The sequence below is a fragment of the Diabrotica undecimpunctata genome, chromosome 6 (assembly GCF_040954645.1).
Source record: "Diabrotica undecimpunctata isolate CICGRU chromosome 6, icDiaUnde3, whole genome shotgun sequence".
NCBI classification, from domain to species: domain Eukaryota; kingdom Metazoa; phylum Arthropoda; class Insecta; order Coleoptera; family Chrysomelidae; genus Diabrotica; species Diabrotica undecimpunctata.
In genome coordinates, this window is record NC_092808.1 from 65,176,199 (window position 1) to 65,201,413 (window position 25,215).

General features: G+C 31.9%; 1 protein-coding gene across 1 annotated transcript; it reads right to left on the reverse strand.

Annotated features, from left to right (window-relative positions):
- Window positions 1-6,206: 6,206 nt before the first annotated feature.
- Window positions 6,207-23,526, reverse strand: LOC140442673 (farnesol dehydrogenase-like). The gene is made up of 4 exons (XM_072533668.1): window positions 23,375-23,526; window positions 19,723-20,181; window positions 14,823-14,969; window positions 6,207-6,295 (listed from the first exon to the last, which is right to left on the reverse strand). The coding sequence occupies exons 1-4, from the start codon at window positions 23,468-23,470 to the stop codon at window positions 6,254-6,256; spliced, it is 744 nt and encodes a 247-aa protein (XP_072389769.1). The 5' UTR covers window positions 23,471-23,526; the 3' UTR covers window positions 6,207-6,253.
- Window positions 23,527-25,215: the final 1,689 nt, after the last annotated feature.

The window sequence follows — 25,215 nt, forward strand, 5'->3', positions numbered from 1 at the left end:
TTCTGTAAACCATATTAGGTGCCTTTTATACTAGCCCTACAGAAAGTTTACAATACGAAGTTGGAGAAGTAACCCTGAAATTTCAAAGAAAATAACTTTCCTGTTATTCACTATGTAAATTCAGACCGTTTTAGGAATACTAGAATTTTTTTACAACACATGCTAGTCTTGACCTTGCTATTCATAAAAAAGGTTCAAAAGATACTTCACTGGACTTTAAATGGAGTTTAAATTTCTAGATACCTATTGCTTACCAATTGTCAACACTGTTTCTCCTTGGACTGTTTCCATCATAACTATCAATACCAAACTCTTAATACATTATAAAGCAGATAACTATCCCAAAGAATTATATCAATGTATTTATATAATTCTAATAATAATAATAATACAAGAATTTAAAATATACAGTAACCATAATCTTATAAATATATACCCATAAGTACCTCTAAAACTGTAGGGGGTGTAAGTAGAAATTTTGTAGTAGAAAATAGCATCAAAAACCCTAAGTTCTTAAGTAACTTATATTCTAGCCATTAAATCAGCCTTAAACCAACTGCAAACTATAAACATAAATGTTAACTTTATATGGATTTCTTCAAATATCGGAATTGCAGCTAATAAAGAAGTAGATTCCTTGGCAAAACTATCAGTATCGAGTCCGGAAGGTTTAGAAATCAGAAGCATTCCACATTTAGAATTTAGTAATCAATGCTTTTCAGAATAAGTGGAACCAATCAACATCCAAACTACAGAAGTAGTTTGGATGTTGATGTAGAGAAGTAAACCATTAATTATCACCTTGGAAATCAACCCCAAATAAGCGTTTACATCAAACGATCCAATATCATCTGAGAATAGGCTCTACCGCCATCACCCATAAACATCTGCTGGAGAGTGAATTAAAACCACAGTTCTACGCATATGATATTGTATTCAGTGTTCGCCGTATTTCACTGGAGTGTCCTTTATACTGCATGAAGAGACTTCAATATAAATTACAAGATACCTTATAAACAATATTATGTAACGGAACCACAAAACTTTTAATTAGATCGACGAGTTATATGAGCCATAACACAGCCACTTTATGTTTTTTTGCACCTTTTTATTTCTTTAGAATAAGGTTATATTAAAAGATGGCGATGGAAATCTTATCTCGGAGCCATCAACGATCTTAGAAACATGGAAATCATACATAGAAAAATTATTTGCATCTGACAGGACTGATGATCACCTATATGGAGAAGGAGAAACAGGACCTTCAATCCTTAAATCGAAGATAGAAGATGCCATTGCAGCACTAAAAAACAATAAGTCAGCAGGTCCGGACAATGTACCCTGCGAAATATTAAAGATCCTATGTAAATTAGAATAGCGGTAAAATCCCGGAGAACTGGCTGCAGTCAACATTTATTACAATCCCGAAGAAACCAAATGTCCAGATCTGTGATGACTACCGGCTTATAAGCTTGATCAAGCATGTCACTAAAGCGTTCACTAAGATCATTCATAGAAGAATATATGATAAATGTTAAATATTGATAGATCGCAGTTTGACTTTCGGAAAGCACTTGGAACTAGAGAAGCAATTTTCGCTCTCCAGGTGCTTATACAGCAGTGTAGAGACGTTGATAAGGACGTGTGTTTGTGCTTTGTGGATTTTAGAAAAGCATTTGACAATGTCAATCATGAACAATTAATACATATTCTGCGAAAGACAGGTATTGTCGACAAGGACATTCGAATTGTGGCAAACCTATACTGGGGTCAAACAGCAAGAGCAAAAATTGGCAACGAACTCACTGAAAGTGTGCAGATCAAAAGAGGTGTCCGTCAGGGTTGTATATTATCCCCACTCCTATTCAATATTTATTCCGAAGAAATATTTAATAAATGTATGGAAAATGCAAATGAGGGCATAAAATAAACGGCGAGTTAACGAACAATATAAGATATGCCGACGACACGGTGATCCTTGCCAGTACCATAGACGAATTACAGCAGGTAATGGAAAGAGTTTATTCAGTAAGTGAGGAATACGGCCTGAGCCTCAACTTCAAAAAGACAAAGTGGATGCTGATAAGCAGGAAGCAACAGCCTGCTCGACAGTTACGGATAAGTAACATACTAATTGACCATGTAGAATCTTATGTGTACCTTGGCACCAACGTAAATGCAAAATGGGAACAGGCCACAGAAATTAAGGCGAGAATGGAACGAGCTAGAGCAGCATTTAGCAATATGAAAAGGCTCCTCATAAGCAGGGATTTGCCTCTTCCCCTAAAACTACGTCTAGTTAAATGCTACATTTTTCCGATCTTACTGTATGGTGTGGAGGCCTGGACGCTGACGGAGACGCTCACGAGAAAACTAGAAGCATTCGAAATGTGGGTGTACCGACGCATTCTTCGTATATCCTGGACCGAACATGTCACCAACATAGAGGTAATCCAAAGAATCGGAAAGGAAAAAGAAATAGTGAATACAATTAAACAAAGAAAGCTTGAATATCTAGGCCACATATTGAGACACGATAAGTACCGTCTACTGCAATTGATTGTCCAAGGAAAAATAGACAGTAGGCGAGGGCCAGGCAGGAGGACACTCCAAAAATCTGAGGAAGTGGTTCGGGCTCACATCGGTCGAACTATTCAGAAGCGCCGCAAACAAGATCAGAATTGCCATTTTAATAGCCAACGTTCGCAAGGGACAGGGCACTTGAAGAAGAAGAAGGTTATATTATTTAACCCTGCGGTGAACGGGTTGGGTTTGTCGGGCTCATTCAGTTTTTCTAATATCTCTATTCGGTCAGCGAGTATAAGTACGGTCCTGACGGTCTAGATAGCTTTCGGCGGCATGGCCAGCTATAATCCCTCAGTTACTAATGCGTATTGAAGCGATAGTGTCGGTTTTATATCTGTTTTCTTTCTCTCAGACCCAACCCGTTCCTTAATGTAAGTTTTTATAAAAGTACAAAACAAAATTTGCAGTCCATTGTTTTTAGAGCATAGCAAAACAATGTATTCTTACAAGGAAGAGGTAAAACGTTTGCAATGTCTCTACGAGGAAGTTACAACCGACGAGAAAGAAAATTATGAAGATTTAGATTCCGATGAATCTATTGTTGGAAAATTAGAAAATGAAGATGATAATTAAAACTCAGAGTCTGAATTCGATTTATCAGACACCGAACTAAACTTACAAGAATGTATTCCACAAGGTGGGTCAAACCAACACCTTTATTACAATACCAAAGTTGGAATGAAATGGAATAAGTAAAAAAGGATATTCGTGAAGCAAAAAGTTACACAACTAAAAAGGAATGGTGGAAACTGTTTTTTAATGACAAAATTTTAAAACTATGTTGAATGTACTAATGTATATATCGAGCGTGTGTTCGTGAGATATAAAGACAGTTCCGATGCGAGGCTAACAAATATACGTGAACTAAAAGCTCTGATTGGCTTGATTTACTTAGCTGGAGTTTACCGTGGAGGTAGAACTTAAATTTTTGAGTATTGGGAAAAAATGGTACGGGCATTGACATATTTCCGGCAACGATGGCTCTCTGCAGATTGAGATTTCTTATGAAGTGCTTACGCCTCGATGATATTCGTACAAGGGACGAACGGAAACAAGTAGACAAACTTGCAGCTGTTAGAGTCGTATTCGAGGATGTAGTTGAAAATTTTTCAAAATATTATACCATTGGCCGATATCTCACTATCGATGAGATGCTTTTAGGCTTTAGAGGTCGCTGTAGTTTAAGAATATACATTCCAAACAAACCGGACCGATACGGTCTGAAGGTATATTCTTTGGTGGATTATCGCACTTTCTATACTTATCAATAGAAATTTACGCCCTTACACAACCACCAGGTCCATATTCTATCAGTTCTGCAGCCTACGACGTGGTTGAGCGGCTTTGCAAACTAATCTCCAAATCCAACCAATATCATAATGGACAATTGCTTTACATCAATTAAAGTCGCACAAAACTTACTGATAAATCATAGTCTAACAATTGTAGGCACCCTATGGAAAAACAAAAGGCATATCCCAACCGAATTTGTATTGAACAATAGACTGCCAAAATCAACTATGTTTGGATTTACCAAAGATATGACGATATTGTCCTATATACCAAAAGCAAAAAAACATGTTGTTCTTTTTTCAACCCTACACCATGATAACCAAATCGATCCGACAACGGGCGACGAAAGTAAACCTGAAGTAATAATGTTCTATAACTCTACGAAAGGTGGTGTGGACACAGTTGATCAACTTCGAGGTTCGAGGTATACTATCGCAAGAAATACAAAACGTTAGCCCATGGTCATATTTTATGGATTGCTAAGTGTTGCTGCAATAAATGCATTTGTGATACAGAGAACTAACAAACTGGATCTAAAAACAAGCAAAAGAAGTAGATTTTTTTAAAGAACTAGGTCTTCAGTTAGTAATGGCCAATATAAAAGAAAGAGCTCAATCTCCTTATTTGGCATGAGATATAAGAGAGCTTGCTGCTAAACTCAGTGGTGTTGGACCAGTACAAGCACCTGCGGAATTGCAAAATAAAAGGGGGCGTTGTGCTTTTTGTACAGATCGTAAAACTTGTTACATGTGTCAGTGTTGTAAAAAATTTATTTGCTTGGAACATACTGTACCTGTTTGTCGCATATGAATTGATAAAATGACTGAATAAGTTATATACAAGGTGTTTTTTAAACATCGGTCATATTGTAGTACCTAATTTCTTTTATATTTTTAGTTTTAGTATTATAATAGAAGTTCATTTTCTTTTAATGTATGTAAGTTGTCTTTAGTGGTAGTTCTAATACATGCAACCTAAACCTGTTGTTACAAAATTAAACATAAAAAATTCTTAGTTTAATTTTTGGGCTTCTCAGACCCAACCCGTTCTTACGTATATCAAAGTATCACCCGTGTACCGAAGAGTTAAGAATTTTAACTTATTTTATTTCTTTTTATTTCTTTTTTATTATTTTTTTGAACTTTCTTTACTACTTTCTGAAATCTACCTCCTATGTTGCATCGATCAGGCAATTTATTTATTTGTCTTCGTTAGGTAGTTTTTTGGTGTCCTTCTAATTTTTTCAAATGGTTCGTCATTAAAGTATACGTTTCTTTTCCATTTGCTGACCTCATCTGTCTAATTATCCTTCATATTATCCATCTGTGCTTATTCCTTCATTTTTAATAACTTTTTCACACCGGAAAAGCCAGCTCCTAGGTTAAGTTTTTCAGTGCTGCTTTATATTATTTTTTCTTATTTATAAACTACTATAATCACGGTAAAATTATATAATTTTACCACTTATTAGCCTTCGATTTTTGGACTTTTTTAAAAATCAGCAACATCGCAACTACAAATCGGTCCAAATGTTGACATAATCTTTTTAAATTACTGCTACATATTGTTCTGAAGCTATTTTCTTGTGGCATTTTAAAGTTATTACTATTTAAATGGGAATAAGCCACAATTAAAGGTTACATTACGTCTATTGACGTTTCAATTTTTTACTTTCATTTAATTTCATTTCCATTTCATTTCCATTAGAGAACGATTTCCAAAGTGGAAATTGAAACGTCAATAAACGTAATTTAACCTTTAATTGTGGCTTATTCCCATTTAAATACTAATTACTGATACATGCTTTTACAGTGATTATAAAAACAAACAGAAAATATGTTCAGAATCTACTTTTCGACATAGTTTTTACTGTATATGTTATTACTCCACTTAAGATAATTAGTAAATACTGAAATTCGTTTATCTAATACACTTATTTAGTAACAAAATGTTGCATTCCCATAAATTTTTTTTTAGATTTAATTTATTTTTACTTCAGTTAGGGCTCCAGGCTCAATTGTTTTTATTTCATTTTTTTTTATTTTAATATAAATAAACTTTATAAGCTTTTCTCCTGAAAATTCAAGTTGCTGTTTTCATTGTGTTATTATTCCATGTTCGTTTATACTTTTTCATTCCAACTGTATTATTTTCAATTTGATGTGCATAACTACCCATTTTTCAATATTTGGCATAAGTTAATAATAACACAAGGCAGTAAATGTATTCATAAAAATTGCCAATAAATTTTAACGTACCTTCTTTGGACTACATGGATTAATTCTGGTTATTTGAGTCAGTGTTTAAATAAGTAAAACAAATAAAAGTCAAATATAATTAAATATTTATTCTAAACGTTTTCATTTATATCAATCTAAATTTTCTCTCCTGTTACTTGTATTGTAAGTTCGGACACCTAAAAAGAAAAACAAAAAAAAATATGTTTAATGAGAAATAACATTGTATTAAATTTACCTCTGGTTAGGTATTTTTATCAATGCACCCCATAAAGAAAACACTGATACAAGTTTTTTAACTACAATTAATATTAGTTTGGCATATAAGTCATTTAAGGAAGCAATTTACATTTTAGACGTATATACGGGCATTCATTGGGAAAAATGTAAATATATAACAAATTCAGATGCTTGAGAACAAACACATACAAAACCTATTAATATTTTTTTAAACAACCCATGTAACCTAATATTTTATAAGGATCATAAATAAATATATAAAAATTAGTGACAACTAAATAGTGAGGACATATCGTTTACCGCGACTAACCACTGTGGTGGTTAAGTTTTAGGAGACAGATATAATTATATCGTTTCCTGTACTCTGGGCTATGCGAAATGTGTAAAAGATTAAATCTTCTAGCAAAAGCTGCTACCGCTTTGTTGAGTTAAATGGCGAAATATATGGCCTAGGAGACAAATTCGATAAATTTCTGGTGCTCGAATCGCTATCAATAAAGTGTTAGCAATCATTTTGGCCTATCCCAGCCTTATCAGGCACTTTGGCTGATACAAATTCAACCTCGGAAAGTCCAACGAATGTCTCCTAAAACTTCAACACCACAGTGGTTAGCGTACAGAGGCGCCACCTGCTTTGGCAGCCATGAACGAAAACGATATGATAATATCGGTTCCTGTCCTCTGGGCTATGCGAAATGTATAAAAGATTAAATCTTCTGATAAAAGCTGCTATCGCTTTGTTAAATTAAATTGCCAAATATATTGCCTAGGAGGACAAATTCGTTCAACAACCGGTGCTCGAATCGATATCGATAAAGTGTTATGAATAATTTCTAGCCATAGCCAAGAGCACAAAAAACGATATTATTAAATCGTTTTCGTTCATGGCCACCAAAGCAGGTAGCGCCTCTGTACGCTAACCACTGCGGTGGTGAAGTTTTGGAAGACATTCGTTGGACTTTCCGAGTTTGAATTTGTATCAGCCCAAGTGTCTGATGAGGCTGGGATAGGTCGTAATGATTCATAACACTTTATTGATACCGATTCAAGCACCTGAAGTTTATAGAATTTGTCCTCCTAGGCCATATATTTGGCCATTTAATTCAACAAAGTGATAGCAGCTTTTGCTGGAAGATTTATTCTTTTACACATTTCGCTTAGCCCAGAGGACAGGAAACGATATTGTTAAATTCGGTTAAATCCGAATAGCGATTTGATATCCCTTTACTTTCACGGAGAAATTATATTCTAACACACAAGATCCTATTAAATTACCAAAACCTTCCTATCATATTTTATTCACTTATAAGGGGCAGCACTAACATCAGTAGGATAATACGGCGTACCTATAGTCCTGGGCTGGCTAATGGGAACCATGAGTGTAGCAGTTTTATTGGTTTCGGGACTGCTACCTGGATTGGGGTAGCAGGATATCAGCATTACGTTAATATTGTCTAATAACTTTACTGTTATTAGACAATATCATATTTCCTAATAAAATAATATTAACTTTACAACGAGGCAAATTTTCTACTGTTAAATATCGAAACATTATGTACATACCAACGGATTTCCTACGTCGGTAACCAGCAAAATTGTTGTAATAATGATACGGAAAACAAAAAACTTCAGATGGAAATGGGTGCCAAAAAACTGTGCGATAATAAACAGCTCCTAGTTATGCTGATGCTTAGATCTACATCTATAAATATGTAAACGACATACTTAACAAAGTAAAGAGAGCAGGAAAAAAGTTTTAAGTAAAATCAACAAAGTGAAAACAAAATACAAGAATAAACAGCAGAGACCTATTCAGTAAATCTAGATTGAATATTAAGAGTCAACAACTACAATTTCGAAAGTATGGAAGACTTTAAATATCTTGGAACAATAATCGCAGTTGGTAATATTGCCACTGAAGAAATTAAGAACATAATACAAGCTTTAGACCTATTTTAATGTATGGATGCGAATCATGGACAATGACTAAAACAAATAAAAAAGGACCTCTAATATTGATAGATAATTGATAGAAATTAAGCACATCCATAAATAAGAATGAATAACATATCTCAGATAAATAAGCGGAACAAAAGAAACTGAGTATAAACTTCAGAAATAATAATTAAATAAATTATGTAAATCGTACAAACAGAAATAAGAGAAGCCATCACACAGTTAAAAACTAGAACTCTTATGGAAAAAATACAATAAACTATGACTACATTTGTTCTCTAGCACCGTGATGAGAACAAGATAAAAATCTGAACATATAATTATAATAACGAAAAGTTAATAAAAACTTCTGTTCGTCAGCAACCAGAGAAATCACACATCAGAATATATTGAATATTGCTATTAGCAGCAAATAAACGGTATTATAGTCAATAACGAGAAAACCAAATAAAAGTTCATTACCAGACAAAAGAAATGATACAGAATAGAGCATAAATGTAACAATAGAACCATATAATTTTGAAAGATTGGAGAAATTTAGACATCGCTGATAACGTTGTCACATAAAAAATAAAAGGGAAAATGCATATGTAGCAAACTATAGACTATATAATACAAATAGACTGACTGCTGCCATACATTCGCATTTCCGCAATGCGACAGAGAAAACTGACGAAAAGCAATCCCTGCATCTTTTTCTAATGGGACGGGTTTATCGACCACGTGACCTTCTCATTGGTCATTTAGGTCACGCGTTCGATAAACCTGGCAAATTAGAAAGAGGAGCAGGGACTGCTTTTCGCCAGTTTTCTCTGTCGCACTAGAGGAATGGACCTGTATTGTAACAGTCAGTCTATTGTATTTTATGTCTGTAGCAAACTGATATCCTCATATTACTATTAAATCTACAAAAAGAAGAAATTGCAATATAAACAAAATTTGTTTAGTACGTTTCTAGAAAAGAACTCAAAAAAATTTTGGAGATAGAACTACATGTGTGGTATAAAAATAAAATTTATTCTTTTAACCAAAATGTTCACACCAAGTTTTATTGTATTCAGTAATCCATCTCAATATGTCCGACTTTATTTTTTAAAAATTTTTTGGACAGAATGTAAGAAATATGCCACAATATTTATTACTACAAATTTTATTTGATGTTTCGATGTTCAAATAGGAGTTTGTTCTCAAACATGTACAATATTATTTTTACAAGGTATTGCGTATAACAAGATGTTATTTATCTTTTTACTTTATCTGGTTGGTTATATAATCAATTAGTTATCGGTTGTTTCGTACTTTGTATTAATTTGTAATATTATACATAATAGGTTCATATATTAAGATATATTAACCTTTATATATATATATATATATATATATATATATATTTATATTATTTATTTACTGATTTTACTTTTTACATAGAGTTTGGAATGGAATCTTCCTGTTTGAAATCAATGTACATTTGAAAATAAGGCAACAGTTTTCCTTGAAGTCTTACTTTACTTGTAGATTACTCCTTGTTAAATTAATTAGTTTCTTAGGTAAGCCTAGTTCTGCCATAGTATTTTATAGTTTTATTCTTATGATTATATCATGTGTTTGTTTAAAATCTATAAATAACTAGTTTAATATTTTCTTTTGTATTCCCAACATTTCTCATTAACTGCCTAATAGTGAATAATTGATCAACGATTTATTAAGTTTTTCTAATTCCATACTAATAGTCTCCTATTTGATAGTTCACCAATTCACTCAATCGTTCCAGGTGTATTAGAAAAAATACTGTATCCTAATAATTAATATAATATAGCTAATACATAGCTTATACCGATATAGCTTGTGCAGTAGATTTTATCATCCCTTTTGTGTATGGGTATGCTTTTCAGTAAGTTGGTACTTGCTCTTACTTTTAAATTGACAGATCCGCTGTTTAACTGCCTGTACTGAACTTTCTTTTCCATTGTGTAAATATATATAAAAATTAATAAAAATCACTCTGACATACCGTTGATTGAAATATTGGATACCCTATAATATTTAATCAACGGAAATACTAAGATCACGGGGAGATTATTATGGGTTATTTCTGGTTTCGTCATAATTTACACTGAAATTATTAACAGGAGAGTGCTCTCACTTCCACATGTTGAAATTGATATATAGTACCAACAGATGCTAGTCATATACCATCAGTACTAATAAAGTGGAAACTATCAAATTAATGTCAATTATATCAATTATATCAATTAAATATTTAATTAAACATACTAACCCTAAACATGGTCATTCAAAGAAACACACTTAATAAATTAAAAATGGCTTAAGCGTTAAAAAAATTTAAAACTTGTGAATAGAAATAAAAAAGACATCTATAAAGAAACTTGTTCTCCCAATTTTATAGTTTTTTGAAAAATTAACTCCGATTCGAAGATTAAAACGTCAAACAAAATGTAAAAACCTATTGAACCTTATTCCCAGCATTATCCCTTAACAGTGAGTGAGATAACGTCACAAGAAAATAATTAAAAAGAAATTATAAAAAATCATTGCGAAATTTAAAATCCATGTTTATACCGGTATCTCAGAAAAGAGTAAGATTGAAGTATAGTATGATAGTATAAAAGTAGAATATATTTTGTATAATGCACGTACAGTCATATTTTGAGATATAAAATCTTCAATTTAGATATTGAACACTCTTAATAAATGTATAATCTAATATGTAAGCCTGTTTATATTTTACAGACTTGGAAAACACCGAACAGACAAATTATTATTCTTTTATGTACTATAAGATCTAAAAAAAGTGTACATATGAAAGCATCAGATTCTAAATAGTATAAATTTCGTCATATGTGCAAACTTGAGATAAAAACCAAATGATAGAGCATGTAGTGAAATCTAAATATCTTAAGATAGCTGTATCGAGCGAGGTCAAGATTATTGATGAGGAAAAAAAGACCTATTGCTGAGGAAGTGAGAAAATAATTGGCAAACGCAAAGAGTACTTTAATTAGATTAAATGAAATATGCATTACAACCTATCATGATACACATATATTCGTACCGCAAAAACAAGACAATTAATAAACACGTTAAGAGAATCTTAATAATAACCAAAGTTTAACTTTATCATTATCCACTTATTGTACGCAAGAGAGATACCTCTAGTAATAATCAAAACGAAAAATATATACCAAAACAACACAACAAAAGTAAAAGTCGAAGAACTAACCGACCCTATTGAAGCTGGCAATGGAATAAGACAGGGAGATTCCCTGAGTCCTTTATTATTCAACCTGATAATGAATGAAATAATAAAAAAGTAAAAACTAAAAAAGGATACCAAATGGGAGAAAAACAACTTTTGCTATACAGACGACGCAATACAACTCTCTCAATATAAAGATGGCTTACAACGTATGCTGCACCAATTTAATATAACCGCCTTGGAAAGTTTCGAACTCGGTGAAACTATAATAGATTAAGAAGTTAAGAATAATGTGAGATTACAAATTAAGGGGTTAATTTGTGATTGAACAGCCTGAAAATTTAACGTGCTTATTTCCCCAAAAAGGACCAAATGCATGGTTACAACAGCAAATTTACTCAGATGTAAATTGGAGCTGGAAGGTCAGATAATAGAACAAGTGATGGAGTTTAAATATCTAGGCATCACATTATCTAGCTATGGAAAGCTCGAAACTGAAGTGGAAGATCAAGTGAATAGAGCAAACAGAGCCGCAGGCTGCATAAATGAAACAATATGTAGAAATAAAAATATCGAGAAAGAAACGAAAGGCAGAATTTATAAAACAGTCATCCGACCAATAATGATATACGCGGCAGAAACAAAACCTGACACAGAGAGGACAAAAAGGATGTTAGAAACAGCAGAGATGCAAACACTTAGAAAAATTGATAAAAAGACATTATGGGACAGAGCTAGAAATAATGATATACGACGTAGATGCAAGGTGGAAAACATCAAGAACTGGGTAAGAAATAGAAGAGTAGAATGGAACGATTATATAAGCCGAATGACAACAAATAGAGTAGTAAAGACGGCCAGAAACGGTTCCCCAATAGGAAGACCACGAAAACGATGGAACGGCAACTTACTGGAGGGACATTGAAAAACAGACAGAGTTATGTCTGAAGAAGAAGATACACAGGATAAACATTTAAAGAGCTTCAAGAAAGTGAAAATAATGAATCAGTCATATTAATGTAAAATAGCAGAGGATAGAGTGTTTAGAGAAAATAATGAATCAGTCATATTAATGTAGAATAGCAGAGGACAGAGTATTTGTCATAACGTTGGACAAGTGCCCAATTGAAAAAAGAACACAGGTCGTTCAAAAAAGGCGGAACTCTAGAAGGAAAATAGAATAGATTTAAAAAAATAAAAGCATAAACATGTCTTTTCCTACTTTTTTAATATTGAAAATACGCAAATAGAACCTTGAATTAAAATGTAACCTTTGATATCTTTGATAAACCCATTACCTGAACAATGGCGCCGATGTCTGTAGTTGAATGTTTTTACACTTATTTTATCTGTTTATTTTTTTATTATCTATATATGACTTGCGACCGATATCACAAACATATTATGTATTTTTCACAAAGAGGCTCTTTAATACCTAAAATTATTACTATACAAATCTGATTCGAAATATCGTCAAAAAGTAATACACGGCATGTAAAATTTAAATTTTTAATAAAAAGTAAAAGATTATAAGTTAAATAAGATTATAAGTTATATAAAGTTAAAATTAAAGCATTACTTATGGGTTCAAAGAACGAGAATTTACGAAGATTGAAGTACTAAAAAGTCTACCGCAATAGGGCATAACCCGGGTAATGAATAATTAATTAATCGGCTAATTCTTCAGTTACTCCTTTAATATGATTTTGTCGAATTGGTTCTTTTTAGGACCAACTATTCTAATAACATATGTCTATAACTGTTAAGGGTATATCTAGAGAAAAGGAACTTTACTTTACTTAAACTTATCAGACATATGCGCTAAACACGAATCTGACTTATTTCTAGTGCAGGAAACACATATAGGGCCTAACCTACGGTATTTGGTATAAAGCTGATTACTGAAAACCACATTATGGATGTAGATATGCTATATCTGTCGAAAAAGAAGCAAAGAATAACTCAAAGTAAGAAAGGACAAAACTAGTCAGCTGAGAGAACTTTTCAACGTTATTGTGCTTGGATCCACCATCTACATATGTAATGAAAAATAATACAACTACCGACATTGAGGATCAGAGTACAAAGCTAATTACGAAATCTGACCAAAAACACTACAATGGCTTATCCGGATGGTGAACACCTGTATTCAACTTATGCAGATACCCAAAGTCTAGAGACAAGCCAAAATTGTTACCTTGCTTAAACCTGGTAAAAACTCCAACGACCACTAAAACTATCGGCCAATATCTTTATTTTTCAGCTATTTAAAATACTTTTGCACAAGATCGTTAATATGATTTCACCGATACTAGAAGAAAAACTCTACTAAAAGAATTAAAAGACGAAAGTGGCTATTGATAGGGAAGATCATGTACATCACAAATACTAAATCTTACTCAACACAGCAAAGACGGGTACGAAAAATATCGGGTGTCAGGGGTGGTATTTTTTAATCTAATTGCCGCTTACGACACCTTAAATTACAGGATATTTCTCCAAAAATTATATGATATCCCCTTAGATAACTCACTTATATTATCTGCGTACGTCTACACAACAGAATATTTTTCGTATCACTCAATGGTAAGAATAGCAGATGAAGAACGGTCTCGCTTGGGTTAGCATAAAGGCACCTACACTGTAGTAACATTTACACAAACGATCAACCCATACCGGTAGATACTAAGACTTCTATTATATAGACGATACACGTATTCACAACAGAACCAATATTATGGAATGGTCAAGTGAGCTCCGTATATCGGTGTTCACTTGACTCACTGAGCTCACTTGAACCTGCATTTAAACATGGGCGGAGTCCACTTTATGCCGTATATATATATATATATATATATATATATATATATATATATATATATATATATATATATATATATATATAATATATATAAATTTGCAGATTTCAGCCAGAGCTGTGCTACGGCTTTGATGAATTGAGACGTCGAATATATAAATAAATGGCGAAAGGAGAACAATTCGTCGAACATTCCGTATATGAATTGAATTTTAACACGGTATAACAGTTTATTGTTACCAATTTCTGAGTCTAACGTCTACCAGTACATCGTAATTTTATTGGTAAACTGTATCTACTGACATATTAGTTTGAAATTTTTGGATACACGAGCTGTTTCTATTAGTCACAAGTTAATATTTTATGACATAAACAGAAAACATCTTGTAAGTAATCTTAAATACAAGCAACTTAATTCCAAATTAAAAAAAGATCAATAATATAGTAGCAAAGTAAAAAAAATAGTTTGACTTACATTCACGCTTTGTGGTGCAGATAACACATATATTATAGCATCTGCAATGTCGCTAGATGCAAGAGTGCTTACTGCTTCTGGTGGAAGTTTGAGGCGTTCTAACAATGTGTCTAATGTTTCTGTTTTTACTGCTCCCGGACTTATACTCTGTAAAAATTATTATTAGAAATTGGAAATCATAAGCAGATAATTAAGCTAATATTTAACGATACAGTATTTTAAAATAACACAAAAGTCAAGTGTATTGTAATAATTGTATTTGTATGTTTGTATACACGCGTTAAGCAGTATTTAAAAAATAAATTAATTTAAATTCGAATTAATTTAAAATATTCCCGATCTAGGAATATTTAAAAGTATAAGGTTAAAAAACTGCTTCACTAAAGTAATAATACTATTCGAACAAATAATATAGTGTTATACATACGAAGAGACTATCAAAATCATTCACGACTCGAAACGAATTTACAAGGTGGAGATTTAAGCACTGCGATATTTAAAATATTTATGGAGGAGTAATAAAGCATTGCAATAATCAACCTAACATAATAGGAGTCATAAAGGCACAGAGACTAAGATGGCGAGGTCACCTAGAAAGGATGCCGAACACGAGGACTTCAAAAAGGGTAATGAACTACACTATAACTTTAAAAAAGAGAAAAGGAAGGCCAAAAAATAGATGGAATCAGGAGGTAGAAAAAGATATGAAAGAAATTGGACTAGAAGGCCAGAAAAGAAAAATGAATAACAAGAAGGAATGGAGAAAAATCACATATCGAGCCAGAGAAGATCTCAGTACATAAAGAAAAGCGAAAATGAAGAAAGAACAAACTTTTTAAGCCATGGGCCTCTAAGGCCTTTGGTGCTATTGTATATATATATATATATATATATATATATATATATATATATAATAAAGCATTGCTCAAAACAAAAGAAAAAACTATTCGAATATGGACATTTAAAATAAAAACAAAAATCTCAGCAGAAGTATTTGCAGATGAAAAAATGATCATAACTTAACGTGAGAAACAACTACAAAAGAATCCAGAGATCTGGGATTCGACCTGAAGGAACATAAGAATATCTTAACAAAAATAAAACAAAAGTAATGGAAATAAGTGAAATAATAAAGAATGTAAATATAAAACTCGACGAAACAAATCTGTAACAATTAAATAGTTTTAAGTAGAAATAAATAGATATCTGGCATGTGATAGGAACAGATGAGTAAAATTTGTACATAAACTATAAAAAAATACTCAGTTGTAAAACAATAAAAATTCTAACTTACCCTATACCACGAGGTAGTAAATGACTCAATGATCAAGAATGCAAAGTAAGCAGTCATTGACACATCCTTTGTAGAAAAGTATGTTGTACTTAACTTTAGAGATGAATGTTGTCTTTAAATTAAAGTACAACATACATTTCTACAAATGATATGTCAACGACTGCTTACTCTGCATTGTAGATCATGAAATCGATTATACTCTTCAAATGTTCAATAATTTCCATAACATTTAATTTACTTATAAACTAGCAGAAAACAACAAAATTACTCTTCTTGATTTAAGTTTAGAGTATAACTACAATAACCGACAGATAACAACTAACTGGTTTACGAAAGGGTTTTGGTCCGGAAGATACCTATCTAAATTTTAATACCAACGCACCTATAACTTATTAATAAATGAAGTGTTGTATTCAGTTTTAATGACAAAACAATTAAACTATGTGGCCCACATTATCATTCCGAAAATCTGAAGGAGGTTATAGATATCTTTATAAAAAAATAAATATCCACCAGAATTTTACAACCATCGAATTAAAAAAAAGAGGTTGTATTATCACAAATCAATCTATTTCCGATACCAATCCAAAACAAACCCAAAACATACCTAGTAATAACAATATTAATGTCACTAAATTAAATTTTATGAAATATATTGAAATGAATTAAAGAAAATGGTGGAAATATTAAACACTTCCTTTGACAAAAATTATGATGTTATTTAATTTAACTATTTATTAATTTGGTTTGTAAATAAAATGTTTTGATTATGATTTTAATTTAATATAAAATGTAAAATCCTAATATTCTCTTATTTTGTTAAATCCTCTTATTAATTATCATACTGTAAGTATTTATTTTATTAAATATTTCGTTAACTATTAACTTTAGCTAAAGGTATTTATTAACAAGTATACCTTTTTTTTTTAAGTAATGTATCTTTGATAGTTTTTGTCACATATACCGGTAACTTGAAGAGCAAAAAAGCTAAGTGCAAATGTATGCCACACATGTGGCATTTGCGACACCCTCCATCAGCTACATCAAAGTATGCATCAAATTATAATTTCTTATATTTAAAAGTACTTTGTTGTAAATTTTTAAACATTTATACAAATGTTTACAAACATGAAAGTAATAGCAAAAAATAAAATTTTAAACTTGCACTTTAACACCTTATACCTTTTTAACCCTTTCTTTACCAGACCTGATCAGCGACGCAGTGCCACCGTTCCCAGGGTTTTTGAAGTGCGAGCAGTACCAGCGACGTATATATACGGTTGCGCATTAAATGCAAAGAAAAACTCAGAAAATACTCTTTAATGTTTAAAAAAATATAAAACGAAAGTATTTTTAATAACTAGCCATAAACTAAATATGAAATGAATACGAAAGTAGTCATTAGTTTCTTTGCTTGAGTCTTTGTTGTTCAGCAAACAGTGCATCTACGAACTTTGTTGTTGGGGACAATATCAGGAAAATGTCTACCTACAAGACAAAAAACATTTCGCACAGGCACTACAGTTGTATATTTTGGTAAATGATATCTAAAAATAACATCTCATTGTAACAAGATAATTTCAAGATTAGATCCACATACCTTTCTAGAAGCTGACGAATAAGATTCAAGTGAAACTGGGCCAATAGTGTTTTCTCTGGGTGTTGTGTAAAGTATATTGCCCGTGCATTTAGAAAAAAAAGGTCCAATATGTGAAGGAAGAGCTTTTTATACCATTTGACGGTTTTCCTGACGCTTTCTGTGGAACTTAGTAACATGTCAGTCCTGTCCAATGCTCCCATATTCATATTGTAATCTATTACACAAGCTGGTTTTTTTAATGAATTCGTTTGTCTTTCTGTCTTTTTTAGCCACTTCTACCATTTTATCTTGGTGCATGGTAGTAAGCATAGTGACAGTGACCTCTCTTCGACCCTTCCATTTTAGTGGCAACATATTGCAAGTCGACATTGAGGAAGTTGCACCTTTTTGTAGTTTTTCTTCTAAATTAGGCATGTGTTTTCTGTTGACCCTGACTGTTCCACAATAAGTAGTTTTATGGTCAAATAGGTAACTTGACACACTAGGAGACGTGTACCAGTTATCAGTAAAGAGCGAGTGACCTTTGTCCAAGTAGGGTTTCATAAAAGTGGCAACCACAGATCCTGAGAGGCCGATATTGTCATAATAATTTATTTCTGTGTTTTTATTTACATAAACGATAAAGTCTAACACATAACCAGTTTCACAGTCACACAGAAGAAACAATTTTATTCCAGATTGATGGCGTTTGGTTCATATAAACTGTTTAAACTGCAGCCGTCCTTTGAATAGAACCAAACTTTCGTCGATTACCAGATTTTGGAATGACGTAAAATTATTAGCAAATGAGTTTTTTACCTGCAAAAGAATTCCGGGATATTACACTAGAAAATATGGGTGTATATAACAAATTGTTTGTTGACCAATTTTCTGTAAGTTTGGCTTTTCTATGGCGTGCTGTGAGCAATAGCACAGCAATAAATGTAAAAAATTCATTTTCTGTAAGTGGCAACCAAGCAATCTTTTTATTTTTGCAAACTTCCGCTGCAGCAAAATGATTTGTTTCATGTATAATTAAATTAATGGTATCTGGATTTAGAAAGGAAAAAAACATTCTATATCCCTGGCAGGATTCTCAATATTGTTTAAATGGGCACCTTAATTTTTGTCATCAAACTCGTACACGACAGGAACAAATTGATGGTTATCCCACTGTATACTAAAATCATCCACTAAAGCTCTTTTGCTTTTATTTCTCGATATATTTGCAACCACAACTTCGGCTTCGTCCTTATCAGCACTTTCAATTTCAGAAATAGCTTCATCATTCCCAAAAATAATATTAACAATCCCCTTCTCTTCTCAATCATCGCTATCTGGTACATAATCGCTTTCACTTTCTACAAAAGGCTCTTCATCGGATTCCAAGCATGCCAGTATATCATCATATTCTTTTGCGTTAGTCCACACAAACCACCTGAATCGCATGAGCGCCTTTTTTTCCTCGAATCAGACATTTTTTTGAAATTTCACAATACATTTACACTGCAATAGTAACAGCAGAATACTGCGTAGTCCGTGCTAACGTGATATTTGCGGTATAAGCATGCTAAAAATACACCAAAAACCCGACCATACCCGGCAGTTACCGAAACGTCGTGTATCAGAAGCTGCCGTATCAATACGGCAGATGGTTCATCCTAATGCATGTTCGAACGTACCAATACGGGATTGGGACTTATGGCACTGTAACAATGCCGGATAGATGCAGCAATAGGGCTGGCAGAGGTGCAAAAAAAATTGATGCCGTATACAAACGGCATGGTATTAAAAACGCTTTCACTCGAGAACGTATCTAACGTCACAGGGAACAGTGGCACTTTTCACCAAACCGTATATTTACGTCGCTGGTAAAGAAAGGGTTAATATCAACATTTTATTAAAGCAATTTGACTTAAATCCAATAGAACGAGTATAAATATTTAGTTGTACCGATTCACAGTGAAATGAAATATAACAACAATGAATGAAAATAAAAGAAAATTATGTTTTATATGCTTACTTACAGTTACTCTGATTTTAGAATTTTCTTTAGCCAACTCGAGACGAAGTGTTTCAGTTAAGGAAGTCACAGCATACTTCGTAGCACCGTAGATATCTCCGTTCATTGATCCTACTTTATGACCCAAAACACTATTAATATTAATAACATGACCATCTATATTATTTTCTTTCATATGCTTAATAGCTTCCCGGGTTGAAATGCAGACTCCTAAGACATTAACGTCAAGTGCTTGTCTCCACTTTTCAGTTGTACTTTCTAATATTTTTGAATAATTTATCGTGCCAGCATTGTTAATAACAATACTGACTGGACCAACATTTTCTTTGGTCCATTGATATGCTTTTAAAATATCACTTTCTTTGCTAACGTCTCCCTCGTATGTATAAAATTTTCCTTTTTTGGAGGATAGATCTTTAGCAAGTTGGTCTAAAACTTGTTTCCTTCGAGCAAACCCTACTACCTAAAACCAACAGTGACTGTTATTATCGTATTTTTAAAAACAAATTTTTTGATAACAATGTCACAAAGTTTTAACCTATTATGAAAATTCTACCTAACAAAAAGAGTAAGGAAGGAAAGAATAAAGAAGAATATGGTCGAGTGTATGTCTAAAGCTATCCCCGAAGTAGTTTCTGAATCTAAACTGAATTAAGTAATAGTTTTTATGGTGTTTAAGTAACGTTAATAACAAAAAATTTGATTCTAGTTAGTTTTTGAGATAATTGGCAATCACCGTCTGTAATCAAATCGCTGACGACTTCTGTAATATTCTGCATTATATTTCTCATACATAGTTCAATATTAATCCCATTCCACAACGGTAACTGTCCTAGGTGAGATGATAACCGCAGCTATTCTTTATGCACTTGTTAAAGTACATGTTCCAAATAATTCTGAAGAACGGTTCCAGAAAACAAATTTTAATTAACCTCTTATTTCTTTTATAAAACATACATTAATATAACATTAACAACCCATACTGCACTTTTGTGAACTGAATTGAGAACTAAGAAGAAGACAGGCAGCTACTGTAAAAAGTCGAAATTAAAGGTATTTCTCTACAATTTCACAACGATGAAAAAAGTACAGAGAAACACAATTATTTTAGAAGTATTGTAAAAATAATTTAAAACGATTTGTGTTTACGTTTAAAAGCAATATGGTTAACAACACATGAGGCATATGATTAAAAAATATAAATACAATAATTGCAGGACAAACCATAAATTGGCAGCAGCCAAACAAAAATGAATACAGATATAATAATACTAGAAGCAACTAATCAAATAATTTTATAAAGACATAAAACAATATTAAACCACAGGAATCAGTTGAAAAAGAACTACCACAAAATAAGAAAACGGGTTACATCCAAATAAAAAAGTAGAAGAAAAATATCATCATTCTGGCTTTATAACCCTGCGTGGGTCCTAGCCTCCTCTAGAATTTCTCTCCAGTTGTCCCTATCCATCGCACGTATTATCATATTTCTCACGTCTTCATCGATATTATCAAGGAACCTTGCTCTTAGTCTTCCTTTTCTTCTCTGACCAATGAGTCTATCAAGGAGTGTTTTTCTAGCTGGATCATTTTGTTCCATCTGCATTATATGCCCTATATACCTCAGACGTCATATCTTAATATGTTTTACGATATCTGGTTCCTGGTATATTCTATAAAGTTCGAAGTTTTATCGTCTTCTCCACACTTAAGTGTCATTCACTGCTCCATAGATTCGCCTTAGTACTTTTCTTTCGAAACATCCTAAAATGTTTACATTACTTTTTGTTAAAGTCCAGGTCTCAACCATATGTAAGGACTGGGCGTAATATTGTTTTGTAGAGTTGTTCTTGTATTTCTATTAAGGGGCGCTCCCAGGTATACAAATTCGTACTACTTCGATGACGGCGTTATCAATAACAAGTAGTCGTAGTATTTGTGGTTGCGTGCTTATTTTATCATCAGCATAGGCAAAGATTTGTACTGATTTAGTATATATTGAACCAATGGTTGTGATTTGTGCCATACGTATTACTTTTCCAGAACCATATTAAACAGTATACAGGAGAGAGAGTTTCCCTGGCGCAGTTCCCCCTAAATTCGTACTCTATATTTAATTTTTTTAATAATTAGTTTTGTTTTATTTACCAACTGATTTGGTATTCCTAACTCTTTCATGGTTTTAAACATTTCATTTCTATTCACAGAGTCGTAGAGTGCTTTGTAGTCTATAAATATGTGATAAGTGTCAATGCCATATTCCAGTGTTTTTTAAAAAATTTGTTTCAGGGTTGCAATCTGATACATTGTCGATTTACTACCTCTGAAACCAGCCTAGTATTTTTCTACTATATGTTCTGGATACGGTGCTATACGATGACATAATACTATGGAAAACATTTTATACGCTGCATTTAGAAGCGTAATTTCTCTGTGGTTATATAATTCAAAGATATCTCATTTTTTCTGTATAGTAAAGTGAAGTATTCCAATATTTCACTAAGTGGGGAGTGATTTCTGTGTTTATATTACTTTTATAAGCTGCTTTAATGCCATTATGGTATCATGGCCACTTTATATAGTTCAGCTGAAAGATTATCAATTCCGGATGTATTGTTTCTGGCTAGATTTTAATTGCATTTCTGACTGCATCTTTAACTTTAAGAGTGGTTGGTGGTTCGTCTTCCCTCTCGTCTGTTTCCCTAACCTCATCTCTTTAGTTTTATAGGTTTTGTTCTTCTTTCTTTATATTAAGGGCCTGGTTAAAATTCCATCCACCTATTCAATATATCTTTCCATTTTGTTAATAGGTCACCATTCTGATTTCTGCATTATCTTGTGGTTGTCTTGAATTATTTTCTGTTGATGTTAAATTTCTTAAAGAATGCTCTAAATTCTTTCTCTGTGTTAAAGTTTTCTGTATTTAAATCCCTTATTTAAGTAGTTTTGCTTTTTGTTTTGTGTATTCTCTTTTCTTCTCTTCTCTTTGTCTAATATATCTCTACAGTTGTTCTAGTTCATCGGGTAAGCATATTTCTGTATTCATCATTATTTTCTTTTGTTGCATTATTGCATTTATCGGCAAATCAATGATTTTTACGGGTACCAATTTCTGTTTCTATTTCATCTTTCGCTAGAACACTTTTGTTTATTATTTACTTCTAAATGATGCTCTATCTTTTTGGTGTCTTCTCGTTTCTGTGGATTAAAAATTGGATATATAGAAAAGTATTTAGTAGACGAGAGAGGAATTTTCCTTTTAATAGAGACAAATAGAAACAAGAAGGCACTCTTGTGAGACTCTCATAATGAGATAGAACATTTACCAATAATAGGCAATAAACAAAAGTGTAAAGGTATTTTTATTTGAAAAAGAAATCTAATAAAGTTTACAACATAGCACTGAATTACGTAAAAGTTATAATATACACATTTTGTATCTACAAATCGCTAAAGTATATTCTATAAATAAAGTCAGAAAATGTTTGTTTTAAATATATAATGTAATGGAAATGCAATTTCCTTAGTGCGGAAATTTATAATGACAGGTTTATATCCACAATAAAGTAATATCTTAATAAGCCAGACATTAGATGTGTAAATAAAGTAGTATACCTAAACTGGTTTAATAAAATAATTTAATAAAACCTTACCTTTAACCCGTTGTCAACTAATTGTTGTACGACGGCTTCTCCTATTCCAGCACTTGCACCTGTTACAAAAGCTACACTTCCTGCCCACCGTTCCATCTTGGGAAAGTATAAATTATCTAATCTCTATCTCTAACATCTAATATCTATATATGAAAAATAACCAAAAAATAAAATAACACTTATCTTAAGATAACATAGTTTTTAAAAATTATAACACTTGGATACATATTGATTAACTGATAACATTCAACTGCAGAATGCAACGTAAAAGTAAAAATTTTGATAGATTTATCTATTTGCCATTTAGATTGTATATTTTCAAGATATTTTCGTTTTAAAACGTTAAAATTGTTTAATTCTATTCCGGATATATCATCGCTGTGAAATTAAACCGGTATAAGTGCAAAAAAATCGAGTTTTGAGAAATTGCTATCAAAAAATCATTCAAATGGCGTTAACACGATTTGCAGAATTTTGGAGTCGTCGTTTTGGTTAGCAGAAAACAGATCTATTGCGTAATGCACCAGCCGCTTCCTAAATTTCAAGAAAAAAGAATACGCGTCATATAAGTAAAACTCAGCTATTTCACAACAGTACCTTTTCTCATTATTATATCACTGAATTATTGGCAGATAATCAGGTTTGAATAAAATAATAAATAATATTTATTAACCACTGCAGTGGTCAAGTTTTAGGAGACATTCGTTGGACTTTCCGAGTTTGAATTTGTATCACCCCGAGTGTCTGATAAAGCAGGGATACTGAAACGAGTCACAGCACTCTATTGGTACCGATTTAATCACGGGAAGTTTGGACATAGGAGGACCAAGGAATTGGTCCTCCTAGGCCATATATTTGGCCATTTAATTTAACAAAGCAATATCAGCTTTTTCTAACAGATTTATTCTTTAACACATTTCGTATAGCCCAGAGGACAGAAAACGATATTATTATATATATATATATATATATATATATATATATATATATATATATATATATATATATATATATGTATATATATATATATATATATATGTATATATATATATGTATTTATACATATATATATATATATATATATATATATATATATATATATATATATATATATATTAATATATATATATATATATATATATATATATATTAATATATATATATATATATATATATATATATATATATATATATATATATATATATATATATGACATTGGAAATAACTATAAAATTTGAAATTATTGGTAATCGAAACCAATTTTTTTTAATGTCACGTAATAAAAGTGATACTTTTGGACATAATTTAAAATGATTCTTTAAATTTTTGGGAAAACTACGATACTTTTTATTAGTCGTAAATTGAGAATTTTTAATGTCGATTTTTTTATTAACAAAAAATTCCTAAGCCACTACTAAATTTAAAGTGGCTTCAAATGGCTGTGACAAAAATTTATTAAAATGTCAACGAAGGTATGACAATTAAATTTTAAAAAGTACTAAGTTAAAAGTCTCCAAAAAATACCTTTTATGAACAAATAGCCATAATATTTTTTAAATAATTTTAGTAATATAACGACATCGCACACAGAAAAAATGCTAAAAATTGGGTAAACATTTAATAAAAGTATGAAAAATAAAAAAAATAATCTAGAATAAAAATAACCTAATTGATTTTTGAAAGCAAACTTGGTTTTGATATACGTACCTACAAAAATTAATAAAGTAGAATCAGTGCCTCCCTCCTCTTCTCAAGTGCCGGCGAAGGGTCACGCACTCTTTTCTCAATTGCTCTAACTCGACACATCTCCAGTAAGGCATTCAACCCATACGTTCAGTCC

Bases quoted from the DNA above. Each gene is read 5' to 3' on its own strand.
- LOC140442673 (XM_072533668.1), bottom strand. From the start codon at position 23,470: ATGGAACGGTGGGCAGGAAGTGTAGCTTTTGTAACAGGTGCAAGTGCT. The intron at 14,970-19,722 runs GTAAGTAAGCAT...TAATTTTTACAG, and splicing joins ATTCTAAAATCAGAGTAACT to AGTATAAGTCCGGGAGCAGT. The intron at 6,296-14,822 runs GTAAGTCAAACT...TTTTCTTTTTAG, and splicing joins CTGCACCACAAAGCGTGAAT to GTGTCCGAACTTACAATACA.